At 50.8% G+C, this 22,105-nt stretch overlaps 1 protein-coding gene across 1 annotated transcript; it reads right to left on the reverse strand.

Annotated features, from left to right (window-relative positions):
• Window positions 1-394: 394 nt before the first annotated feature.
• LOC117588104 lies at window positions 395-21,757 on the reverse strand. The gene is made up of 17 exons (XM_034279175.1): window positions 21,624-21,757; window positions 14,364-14,489; window positions 13,565-14,307; window positions 13,344-13,503; window positions 10,483-13,286; window positions 10,073-10,416; window positions 9,809-10,019; window positions 9,390-9,748; window positions 7,369-9,328; window positions 5,607-7,306; window positions 4,918-5,542; window positions 2,588-4,856; window positions 2,291-2,526; window positions 1,663-2,228; window positions 1,397-1,597; window positions 642-1,332; window positions 395-575 (listed from the first exon to the last, which is right to left on the reverse strand). Exons 2-17 carry the CDS (start codon window positions 14,440-14,442, stop codon window positions 522-524), a joined length of 13,002 nt encoding a protein of 4,333 aa, XP_034135066.1. The 5' UTR covers window positions 14,443-14,489; window positions 21,624-21,757; the 3' UTR covers window positions 395-521.
• Window positions 21,758-22,105: the final 348 nt, after the last annotated feature.

Consider the following 22,105-nt stretch of genomic DNA (forward strand, 5'->3'; position numbering starts at 1 on the left):
CTGATGTAACATCGAAATAGAAAGTATTGCATTACCATTACCATTTCGCTCGCATAATTTCCATTGTGCAAATTTTCCAGGTGGAAAATGTTTATTATACCAACAGGCAGCCAGGTAGGCAGATTGAGTTCAAGCGGGTATCAAGTGGAGTCGTTCGTTCGTTCAAGTGGATATCAAGTGAATGGAGTCCAGTCTTTAGGGTTAAGGTTGTTGCACGTACTCCTGCTCCAATTGCTTCCGTCAACCGTGGCAGTGGCAGTAGCAGCACCCAGTAGCAGCTGGAAAAGTGATAGTCCAAGCAGGCCAGACCAGACCAAAGCATTTTCCCGTCAGACAACTTTTAATCAGAGTCCAAAGAGTGGGCCGCATGGCGCATAGAAAACTGGTTAACAAATGGCTTTCAAATGTGATTTATTTTTTACAAAATATGTCCGCTAGTTATGCCATGGCATAGTGCCAAAACTAGTCAAAACTCTCTAACTAAATTGTGGATTACTAAACACTAGCAGAAGTTCCTTCCTTTAGGGCGCCGCTGCATCCAGTTCATCATCCCATTCCCAGTCGTTGAAGTCATCCTTTAAGAGAAAAGTAGAGTCAAGTTACAGTCTTTAGAGTAATTTTCGGGGCTATCCCACACTCACATAATCATCCAGATTGCCCTTCTCCTCGGGCAGGGTGCGGGGTGAGCAGGCCACGTAGGAGACGCCCGTGTTGTGGGCAGAGCACTCGCATGTCTGACCCTGAATGGGCTTGGCACTGAGAGCCACGCGCTTCGCAAAGATTGTGGCGAATCGTTTGATGGGATATCTGCGTTCCGGCTGCAGCTTGCGGGCACTGAACACCGAGCCCTCTGTCTCGAGGGCCAGGGGCGTGCAGATGCCCAGATTGCTCTTGGGGATGTGCACCTGCTTTCGCGTCTCGTTGTCGCCTTCGGGGAAGCGCTTCGAGTAGACGAGGTCGCGGTCCATGCCAAAGAAGTGACGCAGCTTACGACTGCGCTCAAAATCGAATTCCGTGTCGGCCAGAATGTGCAGATTGACGCCCTCCTCCAGCAGGTACTGCAGAATGGAGGTGTAGTCGAAGCGCATGTCTTTTGCGGCACAGCGGCTGCAGGAGAGCAGGATGAATGTCTTCGATACGCCCGGGCGGAAGTTCAATTTGGCTGCTGTGGAAATGGCCATTAGGATGTCGCTGCTGCTACCGTTTCCGGTGTTGATGTGGCCAAAGTAATCCGATAGCTGCTCCGGCTTCGCCGTGAATTCGTTGTGCTCGTAAATGATGCTGCGTGCTCGGTCAAATGGCGCAACTCCACCAAAGGCAACGACAGCATAGCTGCAAGGACAGGAAAGAACAGAGTCGATATAGAACAGAGGATTAAAGGGTTACGTCTACCCACCGATTGTTGGTCAGTCCGGCGGCCTGTAGCTGCTCCTCGATGCTGCCGACGACAGTCATAATGTTCTTGGACACATTCAAATTGGCATTGCAGTCCTTTGCCTCAACAATGAAGACCACATCGCTGCTGTGTGGAATATCAGTGCCTGTTAGCTCCATAAAAGTGCCCTCTGGCACATACGAGCTATTCGCCAACTGGCAGCTAAGGGAAAACACAAAACAGAGTCAAGAAAGTGCAACTGTGGGACGGTAGATTGAATCACTTACAAGACACACTGCGAGGGCACACGCATGGGCACTTTAAGGGCCGTGCAGGCTTCGATGTAGGCCAGTGCGGCGGCACAAGCTCCCTTCACAGCCGGATGGCCGGTGCGGATGGGCGAAGATTTCATGCCCAGATCCAGGCACATCTCGTAGAAGGGAGTGGGATCCAGAACAGCGCTGCAGGTGGACAGTATGCCAGTGCGGAAAAAGCTGCTGCATGTCTCGCTCACTTCCTTGGTGATGGCCGGCCTGGCGGACGGCTGCGTCTGGCGACACTGCTGCAGGCTCCACGAGTCGGTGAATGCCTGACTCTGCGTCTCATTGACAATCACACTGTTGGACATGGTGTACTCGTCGTAGGGCTCGTTGTTCAGGGTGCCCAGAAGTCCAGCGGTCTTGGCAAAGTACCAGCCGCTGACCTCGAACCAGCAGAGATCAAACTGCACGTTGCAGTGCAGGCTGAACTGTGTGTCCGAGGTGATGGAGAGGACATCCAGTTCCCTGTGGATGTTTACAGCACCCAATTTGAGCGGCAGAATCGGTTGTGGATTGCCATTGACACTTATGTGCTAGGATTAGAGAAGGAAAAGAGTTGAATATCATGGTCTAAAATGATCCAACTGTCACTCACATCTGTGGCCAGATCGATTTCTATCAGCTGTCCATTGGCTATGAAGCTCAGCTTTCGCGTGAGGCCCTGACTCTGTGATGATGGCTCCAGCAGTAGAGTGAAATTCCTCTTGAAGAAGTCGTGGGCCAGCAGGTAGCTGCACTGGCGATTAGCGAGTGCATCAAAGTCCAGATTGAGGCCCACATATCGCTGATCGAAGGTCATGTAGTGCCGCGAATCGATGAGTAAAGCGCGAGCTAGACAATAGGGAAAGAACATAAGGAATCTTCCAAGGAACAAACCATTCTAGAAACTCACAATAATACGGTGGAAGCCATGTCTTGGGATCCAGATGTGCCCTCATGTTGTAGAGCTTCATGACTATTGAGGAATTCGTTTCGGAGAAGAAACTCTGCACCTTGGAGAGCATTTGGTATTCCGGTATCTCCTCGAACTTGGGCGTCTCGTTGAACGCGTGCCAAGACATGGGCAGCTTCTGCTCCAAATCGATGATACCCATCTCGGGATCGAACACGAACTTGGTCTTGGCCTCGCGATACATGTCCGCCGTTTCCAGGGCATTCATTGCGTAATTCCTGAATTTATTTCTCAACAGGCCGTACACTTGATGGAGGCGATGCTCGAGCTGCAGCTCATCGGCCACCCAGTCGATCTTGGCCACAATTTCGTTGTATTTTTGCACCATGATCTGCACCTGTTCGATCTTCTCCAGCTCCTTCAGCTCCTGCCAGATCTCGGTCAATACTTCGTTTAGTTCTGCCCCAAAGGGCACCAGCTTGAAGTACTTTTCCTTGACGAAATTCCACGCCAGAGTCGAGTACTTTTTGATGTTGGTGATGGCATCGTTGGCCTTAAAGTCCCTGTAAAGCCGTTCCGCATCCGCCGTGAAGCTGGACACCTTGTTGAAGTACGGCGACTCTGCCAGCTCATTCGTTCGCTTGTAGATGAAGTCAAAAACCTCCTTGCTGAGATCCCACGCTGTCGTTTCGATGAAGCTGATCATCTTGAACATGTGCGGCTCGAAGCGCTTCAGCACATTCTTCCAGTGGTTCTCCGCGAGGGTCCACGACTTGTGCCACAGATTCTCAATGTACTTGATGAACTTTATGTGCAACTCCTTCACGAATTTGTCGTACTTCTCGATGCCCTTCTCCATCAGCGTGGACACGTAGCTGAGGCTCTCGCCGTGGAAGAATCTGCTCACAGCCTCCAGCAGATTGTTGTAAGTCGTTTTGATTGTTTCAATCAGCCAGACGATGCTGTTGCGCAGCGCCTTGCCAGAGTCGCCCATCGCCTGCCACAGCTCCGTGAAGATCTTTGGCAGCGACTCGATGTGATCCCTGATGGCCAGCTCGTCGAGTATCGTCAGCGTAAAGTTCACCACGTGCTTGATGTAAAAGTCGTTGGCCTCGTAGGATTTGTTCACAAAGAGCCGCAGGTCGTTCAGGTCTTCCTCCAGGACGCTCAGCTGGCCAATGTCCTCGATGAACTCCTTGTTGTACTCCCGTGCCGTGGCCCACACCACGCCCACCGACTCCACCGTCTCCGTGTAGATGGACTTGATCCAGAAGTCAATGCCCTCCGAGAAGGAGCTGTAGACAGAGTTGCCCACACCATGGATCTTCTCCCGCAGCTCGCCGCGAATGGACGGGCGCCAGTGGAAGCGGCCGGTGATGAGGCGCGAGTGGTTCATCTTCAGATAGGAGCTGACATCGATCACTCGTATCTCGTCGTAGTTCCGCCAAATGTCCAGGTAGCCACTGCGCGTGTCCGGAATGTAGCCGACCATCTGCAGATTCTGGCTGGCATCCTCCGTGAGGTTAAAGTCCATGCGGGCAAACCTCTCCGCCAGATCCACATACACATAGCCTGTGTGGTTCGTGTCCGGCGTGTCCCAGATGGTGGCATTCAGTCCGTAGACAGGATACTGCCACGTTGGCAGCAAATGCAACCGCACGGCATGGAACGGCGACTGGCGCTCGTACTCCAGCTCCCGCTTATTGAGATCCAGCAGGGCCAGGAATTTGCCGTATCGCGCGGGGAAGATGTCACGCTTGTAGTGCGATGTCGATTCTGTTTTGTAGTAGGAATTGCGTGCCGCCAGAGTGCCATTCAGTTGCACATCCAACTCCGAGGCCTGATGCTGTCCGTAAATCTTGAAGGTGTAATTTGTGTGCCCCAACTGGCTGTACAAATCACGCAGTTGGGCTCCGAGTACTATCAGCTGTTCGGGCTGCTCCGAGTAATCGATGGTCAGGTGCGTACGCAGCAGATCCTGCGCTCCGCGGTAGTAGGAGGCCCGACAGTTGATGTCCTTCTCGAGGTAGGGATGTGCCACGGATAAACCGAATGTTCTGTGATCACGATCGCCGCGTTGCAGGGGCTCTGCCGTCCAATGCAGATTGCTGCGAATCGTCTTTGGCTGCTGGTAGAGATCTCCGCCGCCCCACTGCAACGACAGATCCGAGTTGAAGTGATTGTCCGTGATGTAGTACTGCCCAGAGGTCGTCAGGTTTCTCTTTGGGTAGAAAATGTCCAAAGCGAAGCTCTGTGACTCGTTGCCAACCTATAGAGAGTAGGAGATAGATAAATAATTATGGAATGAATGATTATCTTGCTCCACATACCGTCGTAAAGTTGCCCAGCTCCAGATTGTAGCCAATCCATGCCGTCTCGGATAGTTCCAGCTTTGTGTGCTGTCGCACCACTTCGGGGCTAACTTCCTCGTATTTGGTGTACAGCACCACCGCTCGATTCGGATGAATGGCCACCAACTTGATGTCCTGCCCGTTGATCATGACACGTGTGTGCAGTTCTCCTGTTAGATTGAAGTTCTTGGCATTCCTCAGTTCGTACACTTCGATGTGCTTTATGTCCCGCACGCCCGTGGGATCGCTGGTGTCCCGCGTGTTGACATAATGGATGCCCAGGGGCTTCACATCGTTCTCCAGTGTAATGTCTGTGGTCTCCCTGTAGAGGGGAGTCTTTTGCTGCTCATTCCGCTTGTACTTGCCATCGAGCACCTGCTGTTCGTTGTAGACAACCTTTACATTGCCCGAATCTGTATTTCGACGCTTCTGCAGGCCGTAGGCAATGTCTGCCCTGTGTCGCGTAGTCAGCGGCACCTCCACTTCCACGTTGCCATTGAGATTGTGATTGCTGTTGTCCGCTGAACTGTTAAAGGTGCTCTGCAGCTTAAAGTACGCGCTGTCCTGTGGCCAAAAGCAGCGGCAGTACCGATAGCTTTTACCACTAAAAAAAGGAAAGAAGAATTTAAGATTTGAATCCAGTTAATAGTGTCAGATCTTAGTCTTACCTTTTGGTTGTAAATTCAAAGTCGGTTTTGAACCAGGTTACATTCAGGAAGGGCGTCGTGCTGTTGAGGGTTCCATGCATATTCGTGAGGGAATTGAAGGACACATCCAGGTCGCTGATGCGTCGACTTGCGGGGTAGTCCAGGGCACACACCAGATTGTGGTACTCCTTGTCCTTTTGGTCGTAGTGTCCGGTCAAGGCGAAGGTGTGCTCCTCCTTGAACTTGGGCGTGATGACCTTTGCGTAGAACTCCCGACGTACGCCCTGCTTGTGCAGCAGCTGGAAGTCTCCCTCCACCACAGAGGGGCTCTTCACTGCTCCCCACTGCACGTGGGCCAGGCCCTGCAGGTTGTTTGTCTCGTTGCGGTACGAGATGCGCGAGAGGAGCTGCTTCTGTGCCTCGAGTGCCTCGTAGGAGGCCTCCAAGAACAGATTCGGATCGATAAACTGCTGGCTGATGACATTTCCCCTATAGCGGGCGCTGATCTGGTGCCGATCTCCCACTGGAAGGGGCAGCTGTGTGAGAATTCCAAACTCAAAGTCATCGACAGAGGCGTAGCGCAGGCTGCCGTTCACATCGAGATTCCACTTGGAATCGACGCTCAGGCGACCGCCCGTTTGCATCTGCTGGAAGCTCTTGCCGGGATTCAGATACCTGGCGCTGGCGTGCACCTTCCGCGGCTGCGCACTCGGCCGCTCCATGTAGCTCTCGAGCACCAGCTGCAGGTTCTCCGCGAGTATCCACGACCACAGGCAGCTGCCGCGTCCGATGTAGGGCCCAATCTGGTACTCGCCCACGATCTTGCCCCTGTCTGAGTGAACGCCCACGTCCGAGTGTAGGTGGACCGACTCAATGCCCAGCTCCTTCCACGGCGTCTCCAGATTCACATCCGCCACTAGAGCGCCCCGCTCAGAGCCAGGCTTCAACGTGCCGTAGAAGTTGATTCGCGCAATCTCCGGCTCCGTGCTCTCCACCAGCACCGAGAAGTCCATGCCGTCGTCACTGACGCTGTAGCCACCCGATATCTGGCACATCTTGCCATCCTCGATGGCGCTGAACGAGAAGCGAATCTTCTTCGGCCCCGCCTCATTGATGTTCACCTCGATGACACCGTCCCTGCCGCCTGCCTTGGGCTGCACACGCAATGTGGCATCGATGGGCAGGCCGTCGTCCATGCGCACAGCTCCAGCAATGCCATAGGTAGCCATGTTCCTGTACAGAAAGCCAGAGACATCGTAGCGCTGGGCGTCGCGCGGGTTCCGCACAATCGTTCCATGCATCGAGATGTTCCTGTAGTTATTCAGCGGCGTCCACACTTCGATGTTGAAGACATCCTGCTTCTTGTTGGCCCGCGTGCCATAGGCCATGCTCTGTCCGTCTCTGCTCTGGAACTGCAGGTCGAAGCTCAGCTGCGGACTGGCTCCCTTGGTGGCCAGCACCGAGGTGGAGGCCTGTTGCAGTGGCAGCATTGTGGTGCGTATCCGGCCATTGGCATTCACATAATGCTGCGGACTCGTGTGCCAATCCGTTTCGATTTGCAGCTTATTGACAGTCCCATTGTCGGTGACCTCAAAGCGAATGTCAATGGAGTTGTCAGCTGCCGAGAAGTCCTTCTTGAAGTACGCTTCGCAGGCATAGTGCGGAATGACATCTGTCTCGAGGAGTATGCCCACAGCAGTCTCCAAAAAGTTGTCTTCATTCTGAAAGAGAGAAGAGAGAGTCATTAGAGAGAAAGAGTTAGAAGGGATATACTTATATTTACCTCCACAGAGGCAGCTAGCGAGAGATGTGTGTGTGCTGTGATCGAGGTGATGTTCCCCTTGTACGCATTGTCATCCACTTCCAGGCGTCCGCGTATGTCAATCTCTTGGAGCAGCTCGTACGGCGTCGTCAGCTTCAGTTGCACATGATGGGCCTTGGGTTTCACATTGTCCTGCACCTTTGTGTAGTTTACTTCAAAGCCCAGCTCCTGGATGTGATTCCTGACATCGTTGACCCTGAACTTGATGCGTTCGTAGAACGAATTAAAGTTCAGATCGATGTGATACTCCACAATGGACTTGACATCCCGCGCGGCGTCAAAGGGAGTCGTCAGAGTGAGAAGATTGTGGACATTCAGGTAGTCTGGGTAGTGAAGGCGATCCTTGAACTCGAGGCGTCCCTGGGGCAGCTGGACGTGTCCCACAATCAGATAAAAGTCAATAATCTCCTGGATATCCACAGTGCCCACAATGGTGGGCCAGACCAGGGAGTCCACCTCAAAGGAGGTGAAGTACGAGAAGTATTCCTCATCCGCATCCGGTGTGTAGTCCGTTTCCGCATTCGCGGGCTTGAAGTCCTCATCGTAGAGCATCTCCAGCTGCATCTTGTGGCTGCCCAGCTGATTGATCAGCTCCGACTTGGGCTCCCCGCGTATCTTCACGCCCAGCCGATAGTTGGACAACTTTCCATGCAGCTGAAACACGAATGTCTCCCGCTTCAGCAGCTGTGCAATGAAGCCGTTCTCCTCGAAGCCAGCCAGTGGTGTGAACACCAGATACGAGTACTCAAAGTCCGTCAAATTGTTCATGTGCCAGACGCCTGTAAAGCCCAGCGTTGCATTGTTCCACATGCCACGCATGTCCACGCGTTCGGCGTTCATCTGGGCCACAATTGCCGCCTGCTGGAAGCTTTCGATGGGTGTGGCCACACTCAGTTTCACATCGAAGCTCAGCAGACTCTTGATGTCCGCCAAAGCCTCAACTCCCAGTGCGGCTGTGGGTGCACGCACCTCTGCCACCGCGTGGCGTTTCTTCTCGTTCAAACCGAACCTAGCATTAATCGTGCGGAACTTTTCCAAAGGAGTCGTTATGTTGATGGTCAGCATGTTGTCCGTGAACTTCTTCACGTAGCCATCCATCGTGAGGGTAAACTCTCGCACGTCAAAGTTCAGGGACGCTGCTCCGCTCACCACACGCTGATCGTTTAGCGAGAATCTGGCCACGAGGCCGCCCTTCTGGTAACCCTCGAAGGGACTCACGAGGTGCACTCTCCCGGAGACATTGTGCTGGCGTTTGGTGCGCGAAATCTCCCAGTTTGAGTTCATGCCGTAGGTGCTGAATGTCTCGTTCTGGCTGTAGCGTAAATACAGATCGGTGTCCACCTTCTGCGGATCCTGCCAGTGGATCACTTTCACATTGATCGTGGGTATGTCCTTGATGGTGCTGTTGATACCAAAGCGAACGTCAAATGAGATCAACTGATCGTTGAGCTCGTAGTCGCTCTTGTAGCCCAGCTCCAGCTTCTGATCGTCGGCCCAAAAGAGCGTCGAGTTCACGAGGATCAGGTTCTGTTGGTTGTAAATCCCCGCCCGAAGGCTATTGGTGCGCCAACCCTCGAACGGTGTTCTTAGCTCTGCGTGCACCCAATTGTGCAGCGTCTGGCCGGGCAGCATGCCTGCATCGTACTCGAATTCAATCACATCGGTGATTGACCACGAGGCATGCGCCTTGCCATAGTATTTGGGTCCACCCGTGAAAGTTTTAAAGCCGAAGTTGATGGTTCGCTCGGGATAGGTGACCATCACATTGCCATCGAAATGCTTCGTTCCGGGATTGTTGTACTCCACAAGAAGGCCCAGCCTCTGGCTGGGATCCCTATTCGCATCCCACTTTAGCTCCAGCGAAAGTTCCTTGCGCTTCTCCACATTCAGCAGACCCAATTTGATGTGTACATCTCGAATTCTATGGAAATAATTGATTAATATTTGAGGTTTGTTTACGTTTCATGTTCCCCCCCACTTACTTGTCAATGTGCAGCTCCAGTTGGAGGAGTTTCGGCTGCTCCGACAGCAGCTTTGCATTGATCCAGTAGTCCCGCTCCTTGATTTTGAAGCGCACTTCGGCATTCGAGTTGCGATTGTGGGCATTCGCAGCATACTGCACGGTCAGACCGTAGGGATCCTTGCCGTACTTTGCCTGCAGATCGTAGAAGATGAGCAGCTGATTGCGGCGATAGACAATATTCAGGGAAGTGGCCTCGAACGAGGGACTCTCGACAATCAGCTTGAGATGATGCAGCGCCTGAACACGCGAACTGCGATCCTTGTAGTTGCCTTTGAGGGCAATGGAGTGTCCAGTGAACCAAGAACCATTGATGAAGATCTACAAAAGTGAAACTAGAATTAGTTCAAGGCTTAGAGGGTGGGCTGGGGGACACTCTACCAAGTACTCCTTGGGTGCCTTTTCGTTGACTTTCAAGCTGGCAGTGCAGGAATTGAACTCTGGCACCGTCACATTCATGTAGGCATCGATGGTAAAGAGGTTTCTCCTTGGCAAATGTACAGAAAACAGGCCAGTGACCTCCTTTTCCGGTGCGTACTTTAATCCCACAATTACGTTATGCTCCGTGCCATTTTTACTGCGTTCCTCGTGTCTGAAAGTAAAGATTTAGAAGCCAATCCTACACATAGAGAACTTTCTACCTACTTGACCATAATTCTATAATCAATCTTCGCTCGAGGCAGCTTCAATTCGACGCTCGCTCGTGTGCGCGAACCCTCCCAAATGAGATCCTCCGACTGGGAGCGGGCAAAGATCAGACGCAGGAGACTCGTATAATTGGGATTCGCATAGTCGGGTGCATTGTTGTACGTGATCATACCCTCTGTGTGACCCTGGAGGCTCAGCCAAGTGGCATTCGAGGCGAAATTTAGCTTCGGATAGGCTGAGGTGCGCAGCTTCATGTTGCCCCGATACTCGGTCTTGGCCCTGTCTCCATTGTTTATCAGACGACCCGCAAAGTTGATTGTTTCGATGGTGTTTGCTTGGAACTAAAAGTAAAAGGAATTTAAGACATTAAAGCTGAAGGAAAGAGGGTGTTAAAAGACAGAGCATACCCTGTATTTGATGGTCATGTTGGTGGAGGTTGTCACCTCGCTCTGGATAATGTTGCCCCGCACGACAGCTTGAAGTTTCTTTGTCTCAAAGGACAAATCCACATCGTGCTGCCGTATGCCATTCTTCTCGTTGATCTTGATGGAACCCACGAGGCCTGTGATGTTCACCCCATTGATGGCCAGCAGCATTCGTGGCTTGTAGATCCAAGCTGTAAAGTCCTGCTGGCGTCTCAGTTCCATGCCGAGATCCAGCGATCGATTGCCGTTGGTGTCGAGGTAGAGATCCAGCCGCCGGTACTCTGGATCGCCGTCATAGCTGCAGCCAGCGGACACGCGATTCCTGCCATTGACAAACGCCACCGAGGCATTGAAGGCGTGCGGCACACTCGTGACATTCGCCACGAGAACGCGCGGAACCTTCGAACCGGGCGTTGTAAATACCAGGGAGAAGTTGTCCAGCTCATGCTGGTCCCATCTGTACTCAAAGACATACTTCTTGGCACTCAGATCGGACTTCTTGAGGATCAGGCTGAGGTTGAGGGGACCCGCGAGCAGCAGACTGGGATACGCGCTCGTGGCATTGCTCAGATCCGCCACACTGTAATGGGAGCACATCTGCAGGCCCAGGGCGCGATCGAGAACAGGCCAAGTGCAGGTGGAGTTTGAGCTTCGCTTGGGTATGCCCGGTTGGGGCAATTCCTCGTTGCGTTTCATCACCAGCAGCTCCGAGCGGACGCTGAAGATTTCGTTCTTGTCTTGCGGCAGGTTGAAGGCGAAGGAAACGAGATTGCGGCCTCGCACCTTGAGGGTGGCCTCCAGCTCCGAGTTGGAATACAAATTGCTCTTCACCTTGATCCCCGACTCACCCCAGAACATGTCCGTCTGCATTGTGGAGATGATATCCACCGAAACGGAAGGCTTGAATCTTCCTTGCACATCAAAGTGCCAGTCGGTAGGTGGTTCCATCTGATCCAAGCTGCCAGAGACACGCAGGTCCACGGAGGAGGCCCCAAAGGCATGGATGGCCAGTGGAAGACCCACTGCCAGGGGCACCGTGTAGGAGGCATCGAGGAAGACCCGCGACTTTGTGTAGGTGAACTCCTTGCCGGAGAGCACGCGATTGGCCTGCTCGAAGGGATTGAACTGGGCGGCCAGGGCCATCACCTCCACCAGAGACTCGACATTGTAGTACCGCAGATCGTTGCCAAAGACCCGCAGACCGAACTGGGCACGCGGGTTGCTGTAGTCGTACTTCAGTTTGTAGCCAAGTTTATCCACATTCCGATCAATGGCATCTTTGCGAGCGGTTGCAGCTGTTCCTGCATCGCGTTTATGCCTCTTGGGTCCACTTAACGCCTCTTCGTAGTCATAGTCCTCATCTTCCTCCTCCTTTCCGGCTCCTACTGCAGCCTCGGCTGCCTGTTGGGCCTTTCGCTTGAGCCTGAGGTTGTCCAGACTCAGCAGATTCTCGATGGTGTCCTCCTCCTCGGCGCTCTCGTTGCCCAGCCAGCGGTTCAGGAAGGAGAGCTTCTTGCGCAGCAGCTCACCGTTGAAGGGTCCCTTGGGTCCGAAGGCACCAGCCACCAGTTCCTCCAGGCCCTCTGCCCGTGCACTAAACTCAAAGAAGTTCACGGACTGCCCGAACAGATCCGCCGTAAAGTTGACGCTGGCGATGCGCGGCAGATAGGAATCGGTGCCGAAGATCAGGTTAGCATCGGTGGTGGTCCCGAAATTGTATTCGTCGAAGAAGAGACTGTGCTCGTAGTTGCGCGAGAACTTGCGGATGTCCAGCTTGAATTTCTCCGACAGCTCATCGTTGAGCAGCAGACCCTGGGCTTCGATGCGCACGGGGGAATTCGATTTAGCGAGATTCGTGAGATGCGACCACACGAAGGAGCCCACCTGGTTGATCTGTTCGTGATCGAGGATCGCCTTGATGCTGCCCACGGAGATGTAGTCTGGGCAACGCATGGCCTGCAGATAGCTGTAGATTCTCAGCTCCGAATTGAACGTGTAGTTGGCATAGCGATCGAGGAAGTAGCTTCGATATTTAAGGCAGTCCGCTCGCCGGAAGGCGAGTATCGCCTGCAGTCTGAGGTCCACGGGCACCGCATCGTCACGGATAATGTCCTGAATCTGCTCCGCAAATGCTGCAGAGATGACGCCAATGTTGCCGAGGCCTTTGAGCAGCACAACCAGACGTTCGCGATGCTTTCGCTCGCCTTTGTACATTTGGAATCTGCTGAGGAACTCTGTCTCCAGCAGATTGATGATCTGCTGCACGCGCAGGCTCTCTTCGCAAGCCTCGTGATTCTTGCAGTAGCTGTGCACCACCGCAGTCGCTCCCAGAGTGTACTCCGGATCCAGTCTGTGCTTTGCGTACTCCAGAATCGTGTAGAACGTCTCGAGGGTCTGCTCGTCGGGTCGCGTGATGAACGACAGCGATGTCATCCAGCTGTGGGCCATGTGCTTGGGCAGTTTCTCGCCCACAATCTGGTCACGCATCACCTGATACGAGGCGGTGCTTCCAATGTACGGCAGGGATTCCAGGACATGATTCCGTCCCTGATCGCAAGTGCCAGCCGAACGCTGCAGCAAAACGGAGAGCGTCTTGTAGTCGAGGCTCTTGCAGGTGTGCAGGAAGCTCGAGAAGACGTCGATGAACTCACGCTGAATATTGGGAAAGCCCACGGCACACATCTCCAACAGCTGCTCGCGAGCGGCCTTGATTTCGTCATGACTTGGCTTCACCGCAGGCGTGTGATCAAACACCAGAGTAGCGCGACGCTCCACGAACTCGGTATCTGTTTTAGGGAGAGAGAGGTTAGCTATGATATAGAGGGGTTAAATCTATTACTTACTCTGCTCTAGGAACTCCCCGGCGCTGTAGCTATCCTCCTCCTTCAGCAGCAATCGGCTGCGGCTGGTGGTTAGTGCTCCCGAGCTGGCATTGGAGAAGGGCACGAGGAGATGAGTCTCCAGACAGCTGATTTCACGGTACATCCTTTGATCTACAGTCAGCTGGAATATACAAAGATCACAGTTAATTTCGGGTCAAAGGAGAGACTATCTCCCCACTCACATTGCAAGAACTCTGAGAGTTCAGGATGGGCCAAATGGTTTTGTCATCGCGGAAGGTGTAGGGCGTAGTCTGCAGCACCGAGTGAGTGGCATAGCGTTGTCGGCAGCTGGCAATATTCTTGGTCTTGCGTATCGTCACATAGACACTGTCCGTGGCCTCGAGGGCGTAGTGCACCTGACATTCACCGGACACATCCGTCTCTGTGGTGTTGAAGTCCACATCGAAGCGCATCATTGTGTTCTGGAAGGCCGAGAGGATGCCCTTCTTGATGTTGAGGACCCAGGGGGTCTCCAGCTCCTGGGGACACACCTCTCCGATTAGGCCGTCGTGAAAGGCAAAGCGCAGCAGGTTCTTGCTCAGATCAACGGCCAGGCTGGTGCTCTGTGGGTGCAGATTGTCAAAGTCCCCAGACGGCTGCGACTCATCCACGCTCTCGGCGCTGTTCAGGCTGTCGTAGTAGTCGTAAGTAACCTCCTTGGGCTTCTCGGGCTCGCTGTCCACATCCTCCAGGCTATCGTAGAGCTTGGCATCGTTAATGCGCAGGTAACCCTCGCAGGGCTTCGGGAAGAATATATCCAGATTGGCCTTGAGCACCAGATCCGAGCTGTTGTCCCCCGAACCAGCGAACTCTGTGCGCATCGCCACCGTGTACTCGTATTTGTAGAGTTTCTCGCCGTAGTTGAACTTGGGATTCTCGATCTCGCACTGTGGCCGTCCGCAGATGCGGGGATCCTTTAGGGGATCTATTATGAAACATGAATATTGGGTTTATTTGCTGGAAGATCGCCCTTTAACTTACTCTTTCGCGCTGCCTGACAGTGTGCGGCAATGAGCAGCAGCAGCCCTAGGCCTGCCGCCAGTCTATACAGTGCGCCCATGGCTGGGCGATCGAACGTTGCTCTGGCCAAAGGGATTCACACTTCTCCTGCAACGAAAGGATAGGGCAATAGTTCATTAGGGGACTGTCTCTTCATGAATGTAATTTTGCATTAGACTAGACACAAAGGCCGCCGCAACGATGGCCGTAAGTTGATTAAAGACATTTCCATTATCCATTCGTTGCATTCCCCGTTTGACAAGCTGACACCAGCAGAAACTATAGATGAAGGAGCAGCTGGAGAAGAATGGCGTTACTTGTGTAATATTTGCAAAATAATTTCTCGCTCAAGTGAGTTTTAGGTTTTGTGCATTTGTCAGTAGGAGTGTGTGCCGGGTGCGGTGCGGAATTGCTGTGGTGTGGTGTGGTTTCTACTGATGTTTTCCTTTGAGATGCCATCCAGAAAGTGGAGGAGTCATCCGTCCATTATTATAACACATCCCCCTGGCCCCATCGCTTCATCGCTTTCTGAAAGCCAAATGCAAAGCCAAAGCAAATCAATTGAATTTCCACTTGATTCCACATAAAACACACACAAAACCAGGGACCAGGCGCCAGGCAACCAAGAAGAAGCCAGAGAATAACGCATTCCATCCTATACTCCTCCTCCATCATTAATTCCAGCAATAAAGTGGGTAAAGTGGGCGTGGCGTTCGACAGCTCGATTGATGCCAACTGTTGTTTGCATTTGCATTTGATTTTAGAGCAGCTATCGCACGGGCGGGAGGGTGCCCGGCGCACAAAAAGCCAACACAAGAGGCTACGATTTTTTTTTGTCTGGCTTTCTGCATTCCCTGCACTTTGCAGACGCATATAAATCCCATTCCTCCCAACGCTCCTCCCCGCTCCTTGGGCTGCGTCTCCTCCACGGAAGCTGCTTCCTTGCTGCGGCTTGGGCCTGAGGTCTGATTGCGGTTCAGGGTGTTTGCTGACAATGATTGCTGCAAGAAACAGTGAGAGCACTTAACACTTTTTTGCACTTCGACCCACGCCACACGTCACACTACGCAGGGCGGGGAAGAGGGATTGGTACATCAATTCGTCCATTTCCATCCATTGACGCTGCTACTTCCCTTCGATGCTGGCTGTCGGAATACTTGTGTGTGGCTGTCACAGATTGAACTGCGTTCGTTTGCTGCTGCGAAGGGGTAAATAATGACTTCAAATCACGCAGCTGACGCCAATCTGGCCAAATTGCAGTTTTCTATGTTTTATCGCTTAGTTTTGCCATTTCTCTTATTCCGACACAAGCGTCCACGCGGATTAAAGAAGGAAATAATAAAGAACCAGAACAAGTGGAACTGCAGTTGGAACTAAGCCAAATGAACTGGCAATGAACTGAAATCTACAGAAGAACCGGTTCCAGCGAACCGACCGGTCGATCTCTTTTGTTTTGGACTTTTTTTTGCGCTAATTAGTTCGCCGGTATGTTGCGGTTTTGAATGGATTCTGCGCGTCGCGATTGAGTGTTTGTAATTACAAGTGCAGCCAAGATCAGTGAATGGGTAAAAACATTAAACGGTCGAAATCAGTGCGCTTTCACTCCGGTGCCGGCGGATTAAACATGACCTACGACAAGCAGCACTCCATTTCGTTTGCTGGTCGCTGCTAAATGTCGCTTTCGAGTGTGGAAATAATTACGAAATTATGCTTTACCAAGACCACTGCTATTTTCAACGGCTTAGCCGCTTCACCCTAACCTCAATTACGGGATATTTGCAAGACTGCAGCCTGCACCGCATGCTAACACGGCCACAGTGGAGTCGAGATATTGCTGCAGAATACTATCTGTGGCAAGAGGATGCTATTGCGTTATCTTCTTGTCAGCGGCGACGACCCGAGATGCCCCGCGGGTCATTCCACGCTGGTGCTTCTGCTTCTGATACTGCCGCAGCGGACAAAGCCGATAAGCGGCTTATCCCTCTCTTGCCCCTGCACAAAAATGGACGTGGAATAGACACAGGGTATGCATGGATATAATTTGGCAAGATTTGGGGAATAGTAATAATGGAAATATAAGTGGTTTTGGGACTGGTCTTCTCTATGATGCTGATGATTCCCGATAATGCACTTTGGGTTAAGCCTTTGATCTGTTATCCGCATCCAAATAAAAACAAAGTCGAAAATACCAGAAAAAACCAGAACAGCCCAGAGTGCCCATAAATTCAGCATTCCCCACCCCTCCCCAGCCTCTTGTGCATGTAATCCCCCTGCCCGTTTTGCCATTGGCATAACGGAACAAACAAAACTTACGGTTACTTGGCCAAAGCCAGAGAACTACGGAGCCATTTGTTTTCATATTTCTTTTGCACACCCGCTCTCCCGCTCTCTTTCTGCTCTCCCACATGTTCACATGCCCCCACTCCCTCACACTCCAGTACGAAGCAAACATTTTGGTAAAAATGCAATTTTCAAGCGAAGGTGAAGTTGCAGTTGAGTTTCGCTGATGGTGGAGGGGGAAAGCCGAGAGTGAGAGAGCGGTGGAGAGAGCGTAAAGAACTTTAGCAGATTGTTAGCGAGAAAAAAAGGGAGAGTGTGTAAGAGCAGCTAAAAAATCGCTTGCATGTAAAGCGTCAACTAGGGAATACTCTTACTCTGTACAAGCGATGCGGGTGTGAAAAAATGTGAAAATTAGCCTCAGAACATCAGTAAGAATGCAGAAAAATTGAGCTTCTATAATAATAATATTGTTCTGAAATTGGTTTACTTTATCAGACAGAAAGGAAAGGCAAGGCGGATGAAAATAATTTGTAAATCTGATATTCCATGCCCCTTCTGACACCTGCCCTCCCTCTGTCCATCCGTTGGTGATCTCCTCCTCTCAGCCTCCTCGTCCCTCCACACAGTTCAACAAAAACTAATAAAAAGCGTAGAAATTTTCACTAACATAAATTCCAACGTAAATGCAATTACGTTTGTTGCAACAACTTGTTAGTGGAGGGTGAAGCGTGGCGGCGCGGTAGAGTTTCACCTTCCTGGATGGGGTCATGCGTGCCGTACTCCCTCCCTCCCTGCCGCACATCCTTCATACATATGTTCCACATGAATTGCAAGGCGGAAACACTTCCCAACGTCAACGTCGTCGTCTCGTCCTTTGGTACTTGGCTGCATGGCATGCAAATCTAATAACAAAGTACGCAAAGAAGTTCCATATGCAACGAAGGAGGAGGAAACATGAACTTTGAAGGATTGGGGTGGATTTAGCATGAGTTTGTGAGCTGAAAGAATGGAGCAGAAGCACATCCTCTGCGAGGACGATTGCATTGCGTTTATTCGATCATTTTTTGAAGAGTGCGTCTTGTCCTGCTGCTGCAGAAGCAGCATCAGGAACAGCCCCATCATCAGTCGGAATGGAATGGAAAGCGCTGACAACGAAAGGCAGGAAGGATGCACGCAGTTATTGCATAAAGGGAAAGCAGTTTGTTCCTGCATCCTGCATTTACGAGAAAGGAGCACGGCTCCTGCTAAAAGGGGGCAGCTGGAAAATTGGAGCGCAAGCGGCAATAAGCTCCTCCGCCTGCGACTTTTATTAGTTTTTCAACAGGAATATTCATTTCTTTCGTTTTTTTTTATTTTTTGGAGCTGCTGCTACTCTACATTCCATTCTCTCATCCTGGCATCTATGGTAGCAGGCGCGTGTTCCATGGATAGGCTGCTCCTTGTTATTGTTGGCTTTGTTCCCATTTTGTGTTTTTACACAGCACCCCCATCCCACGGATGGTCCCCTAATGGCCTCCGCGAGCCAAATGGGGCGCCGTGTTTGTCCATTGCCTGCGTCCTACAACTCCACATTGTCCTCCTCCTCCTTCTTCTGGATGGACGTGGATGCAATATGAAATGCATTTTTTACCCATGTTCAATAAAGACAAAGGTGAAAGGTGAAACGAGTGAGGGGGGCGGATGGGAAACACAGGTGAAAATCGTTCGTGAGTTGGGCGAGAAATTGGAAAATTGAAAATTATGTGTATCACTTGAAAAATGGCTAATAAACGAGATTAAAATGGGGCTAAGACTACAGAGTCGGCCTCTCTGTGATTTTTCAGCTGTAAAGTGAGGGGGATCTAAGGGAAATGTGTTCAAAAGGGAAGGAAATTGCCTGGGAAATTGATGTAAATGAAATCCAGGGGAAGGACTAAAGGGATTGGCTGATAAAACAGATATTTAAAGTATGAATTTCTATTGTTTATTTGGGTAGAAATATGAAAGGAGCTGTTGATCTTCCTATGATCCACGTAGAAGAGATTTGCACTGACTAGTTCTGTGACAGCCTTCTTCCCATCTGCAACCACAGCTCCTGTTAGAGTGACGAGATTCCCTTTTGCAAAGTGCTCTTCAAATCAATACGGATACGCACCGTTGTACTGCAACTGGCAGCAGGAGTCGTCGCTTCATCGCTTGCTTTGCTCGCAGTAAGCAGCAGTCAGCAGCCAGGCACACATTTGCATAATTTGGCAATGCTCTCACTTAGATTTTGATGCCAGCTCTTGCCCCTGCCTCATGCAGCATGAACTATTATGCAAAATTTGCATTTAAGCATTGAAACAAAAAAATATCCCCTGTGCCATTTGGAAGGAAAAGACTTGCAGTCAACTGCAGGAGCAGCCCGAAGGAGGGGTGCAGGCTGGCAGGAGGCCCATTCCCTGGGCTCTCAACTCCCAGATGAAGGTGTTGCCCAAGCAATCGCCCTGCCCTGTAAATAGTGTGGCAGCTCCCTTACTCCTTGCCACCTCAGGCGGAAAGCAGAGGGAGGCGGAGATGGCTTAACAGCAGTTTGTCTGGCTGCCTGCTGCTGCTGCCTCTTTCCCCCTTCCGACTGTTTGTTGGTTTTATGTGGCTTAAATCGTAGCCGTTTCTACAGACGCCCCTGTTTCCTCTTGCTCATTTTGGCTTCTCCTTTTTTTTCCTGTTTTCCTGCTGTTTTTCCTGCTGTTGTGGTGGTTCCTGTCGTTGTGAGCGGCTACTTAGTTCTTAGTCTCAGTCGTAGCCGCAGTCGTCGCCGCACTTTTGGTTCGTTTAATTTTTATGGCTTTGTAATTAAAAATATTATGAGGCCAGAAGACCCCGAAGAGTCAGTTGGTCAAAAAGAGAAGGGACAGGAAGAAAAGGTGAAAGGAAACTACTCGTAGCACCTGGCTCCAGGCTGCCATCTGTTAAGCCTCCCTTTTAGCGGGGTTTCCAGGACTTGTTGTCCAACTTGTTCTTATGTGTGGGCCTGGCTGGCTTGCTGGCTCTAATTGAAAGCTGCTGCTGCACGTGTTGGTGTGCCCCACTTAGGCGGGAGATTTTCATAAGCAGAAAGTTGGTAGGGGAGGGGTGAGATATATGTACATATTTATGTGGTTCATCCATAATGAAGCCTTAAATACGTATTTGGACTCTCGTTTCTAACCAGATTATTTCCACACCTTTTCAGGAGAAAACCACCCGCGCCTCCGCTGGACCTCCGCTCTACAAACCTAATCCCCGTCAGTTTGTCATGTGTCTGGAGGCCACTCCGACGACAAACGAGAAGCGTAGCGTATGCAGCATGCACCTTAAGGCGGAGCAGACGTGTCTCTTGCTGCCCCTATGGCTGCTGGGGTTAAGGCAGATTGATGGGCATGACGACAGAAAACCATGTCGCCACATGCCCCACATGCTTGGAGTCTGACATTTTTGGGGCTCAGTGCGGGTTAAGTGCGTGCTGGCCAACAAGTGGACGGACGACACTCTGGCGGACAGATCACTTGAGGAAATTAAAGGAAAACCCGGCAACTGGGGAGTGCCGCTCCTGCACTCCTTTCTGAAACTCACGGACAGCCGACAGTCGACAGAGGAGGAGAGCGGGGAGAGTGTGCTCCTAACAGGAGATGAGTAATCCCCACCTTTAGGATGGGTTTATGTGTGTCGTCTGACTGTCGCCTCTCTCTCACTTTATGTCTCACTTTTCAAGTGTTTTTTTATGTGAAGTGTTTCGCGTTCGCGAGTGTAATTTCTACCCAAGAGAGGAAAACCCGTAAATGAGACAAATCTTAAGAAAAGGAAAACAGATCGGAAATGTATAAAAATGCTGCTATCATTTGGGGTAAGTTCTCTTTCAAGTCACTCCATCTACACTTGTCTTAAACATATGGGCAGAAATTTAGAAATATTTATAACTATCACATTCAACCCATGCCAAAACCTCAAAGATCCCCATTTCTATTCGATTAAAGTACACGAATAATCCTTGAAAAATATCCGAGTTTTGTCATTGAAAATGATTGATCAGGCAAACATTTAAATTAGTTAATTTTAAGCGAGAAAAATACTCGCAAGTCGTGTAAATATTTTCTCTGATTTCGATTCCGATTACTAGTCCCTAAAAACTAGAATATATTGTACGTAATGCGGGAAAAAGTGATCTCATATTTCACTTAGCTGCGGCAATCAACGATAATCATCATTCGAGATCTCAAGATTCGCAGATCTACAGTTCGATCAACTTTGTAGTAGTTTCCAATTGAAGATCGAAAGGAGAGAAGCTGCTTATCAACAGCATTCAATATTTGCACACGTTTCTGTTATTATTATCAACTATATGTAGATTATTTGCCATTTATTTGTTAGAGTAGATCTCTCGGAGGACAATTTATTCATAATTCCAGAGAGAAAGAATAGTCGCTCTCTCCGTCGCTTATCATTTGACACACACTTTAACACACACTTTATTTATTTATAAAAACTGCCGCTGGCTGTATTTGTATGCTGTATCATCATTTGAATGAATATTTTTATTGAACTCTTGAACCGACCGGATCGGCTTATCGCTACCAGCCGCTGATTCCGATTCCGAATCCGCGGATCTACCACGACACACGTATGAGGTTCAGGGTTCATTAATCGTCGGACATGTGGCTCTACACTAGTTTGAGGTTATTTTCCATACATTTTCGTCCACTTTTCACACATTTTGTATGGCATTTAAGCAGTTTTTTTTTGTTATTAGCAAAGTTTTGCACTTTTCTGCACACATTTCAATGCACCTTGGGGCACAAAAAACAGAGCCATCACACATTAATTAGTTGCAAATTCACTTCCGGTACGTTAAGCACACACACACACACACACACACACACACACACACAGGGATAGGGGCAAGGGAGTGCGTCGGCGCAACAGGATAGAAAAACCGAATAGAAAACGTTTCGAGTGCATCCTTACTTCCGTTTCAAACGAGTAGCCGCCAAAACCCTTTGTCCGAATTCGGATTCCGATTTCCGTTTCCTCTGGATGTCGCAGAAAAAACTCTCGAGGAAGCGTCCGTTGCCCACGAAGCGGCAAACACGAATGAGTAGGAATCTGCTGCTGCCGCTACTGATGCTGCCACTGGTAGTGCTGCTGCTGCTGCTGCTCGTTCGTTCATTTCATTCGTTTCCAGGCTCGGCTGCTGCTCAACGCCGACTATCGACACACACAGATACGCCACACAGACAACACCCCGCGGTGGGTGGAGGGGCTGGGGCTGGGACAGCAGCAGATAGCGGCAGCTCTGTCTCTTTTTGTGTCCCGAAACGAACATCTTCTCGGCTTACAAAATGCGTAGTGAATGAATCTGTGAATTGGAATCTGAAGCTATGGCTATGGCATGTCGCTGTCGCTGGACCTAGAAGCTAATGTCCAATGTCGATGTCGTTGGCTGGGGC

Source organism: Drosophila guanche, unplaced genomic scaffold, assembly GCF_900245975.1.
Source record: "Drosophila guanche unplaced genomic scaffold, DGUA_6, whole genome shotgun sequence".
NCBI classification, from domain to species: Eukaryota; Metazoa; Arthropoda; class Insecta; order Diptera; family Drosophilidae; genus Drosophila; species Drosophila guanche.

Coding starts and splice junctions, on each gene's coding strand:
- LOC117588104 (XM_034279175.1), bottom strand. CDS start 14,442: ATGGGCGCACTGTATAGACTGGCGGCAGGCCTAGGGCTGCTGCTGCTC. Junction 13,287..13,343: donor CGGGGAGTTCCTAGAGCAGA/GTAAGTAATAGA, acceptor TCCCTAAAACAG/ATACCGAGTTCGTGGAGCGT. Junction 10,417..10,482: donor ACATGACCATCAAATACAGG/GTATGCTCTGTC, acceptor TTTTACTTTTAG/TTCCAAGCAAACACCATCGA.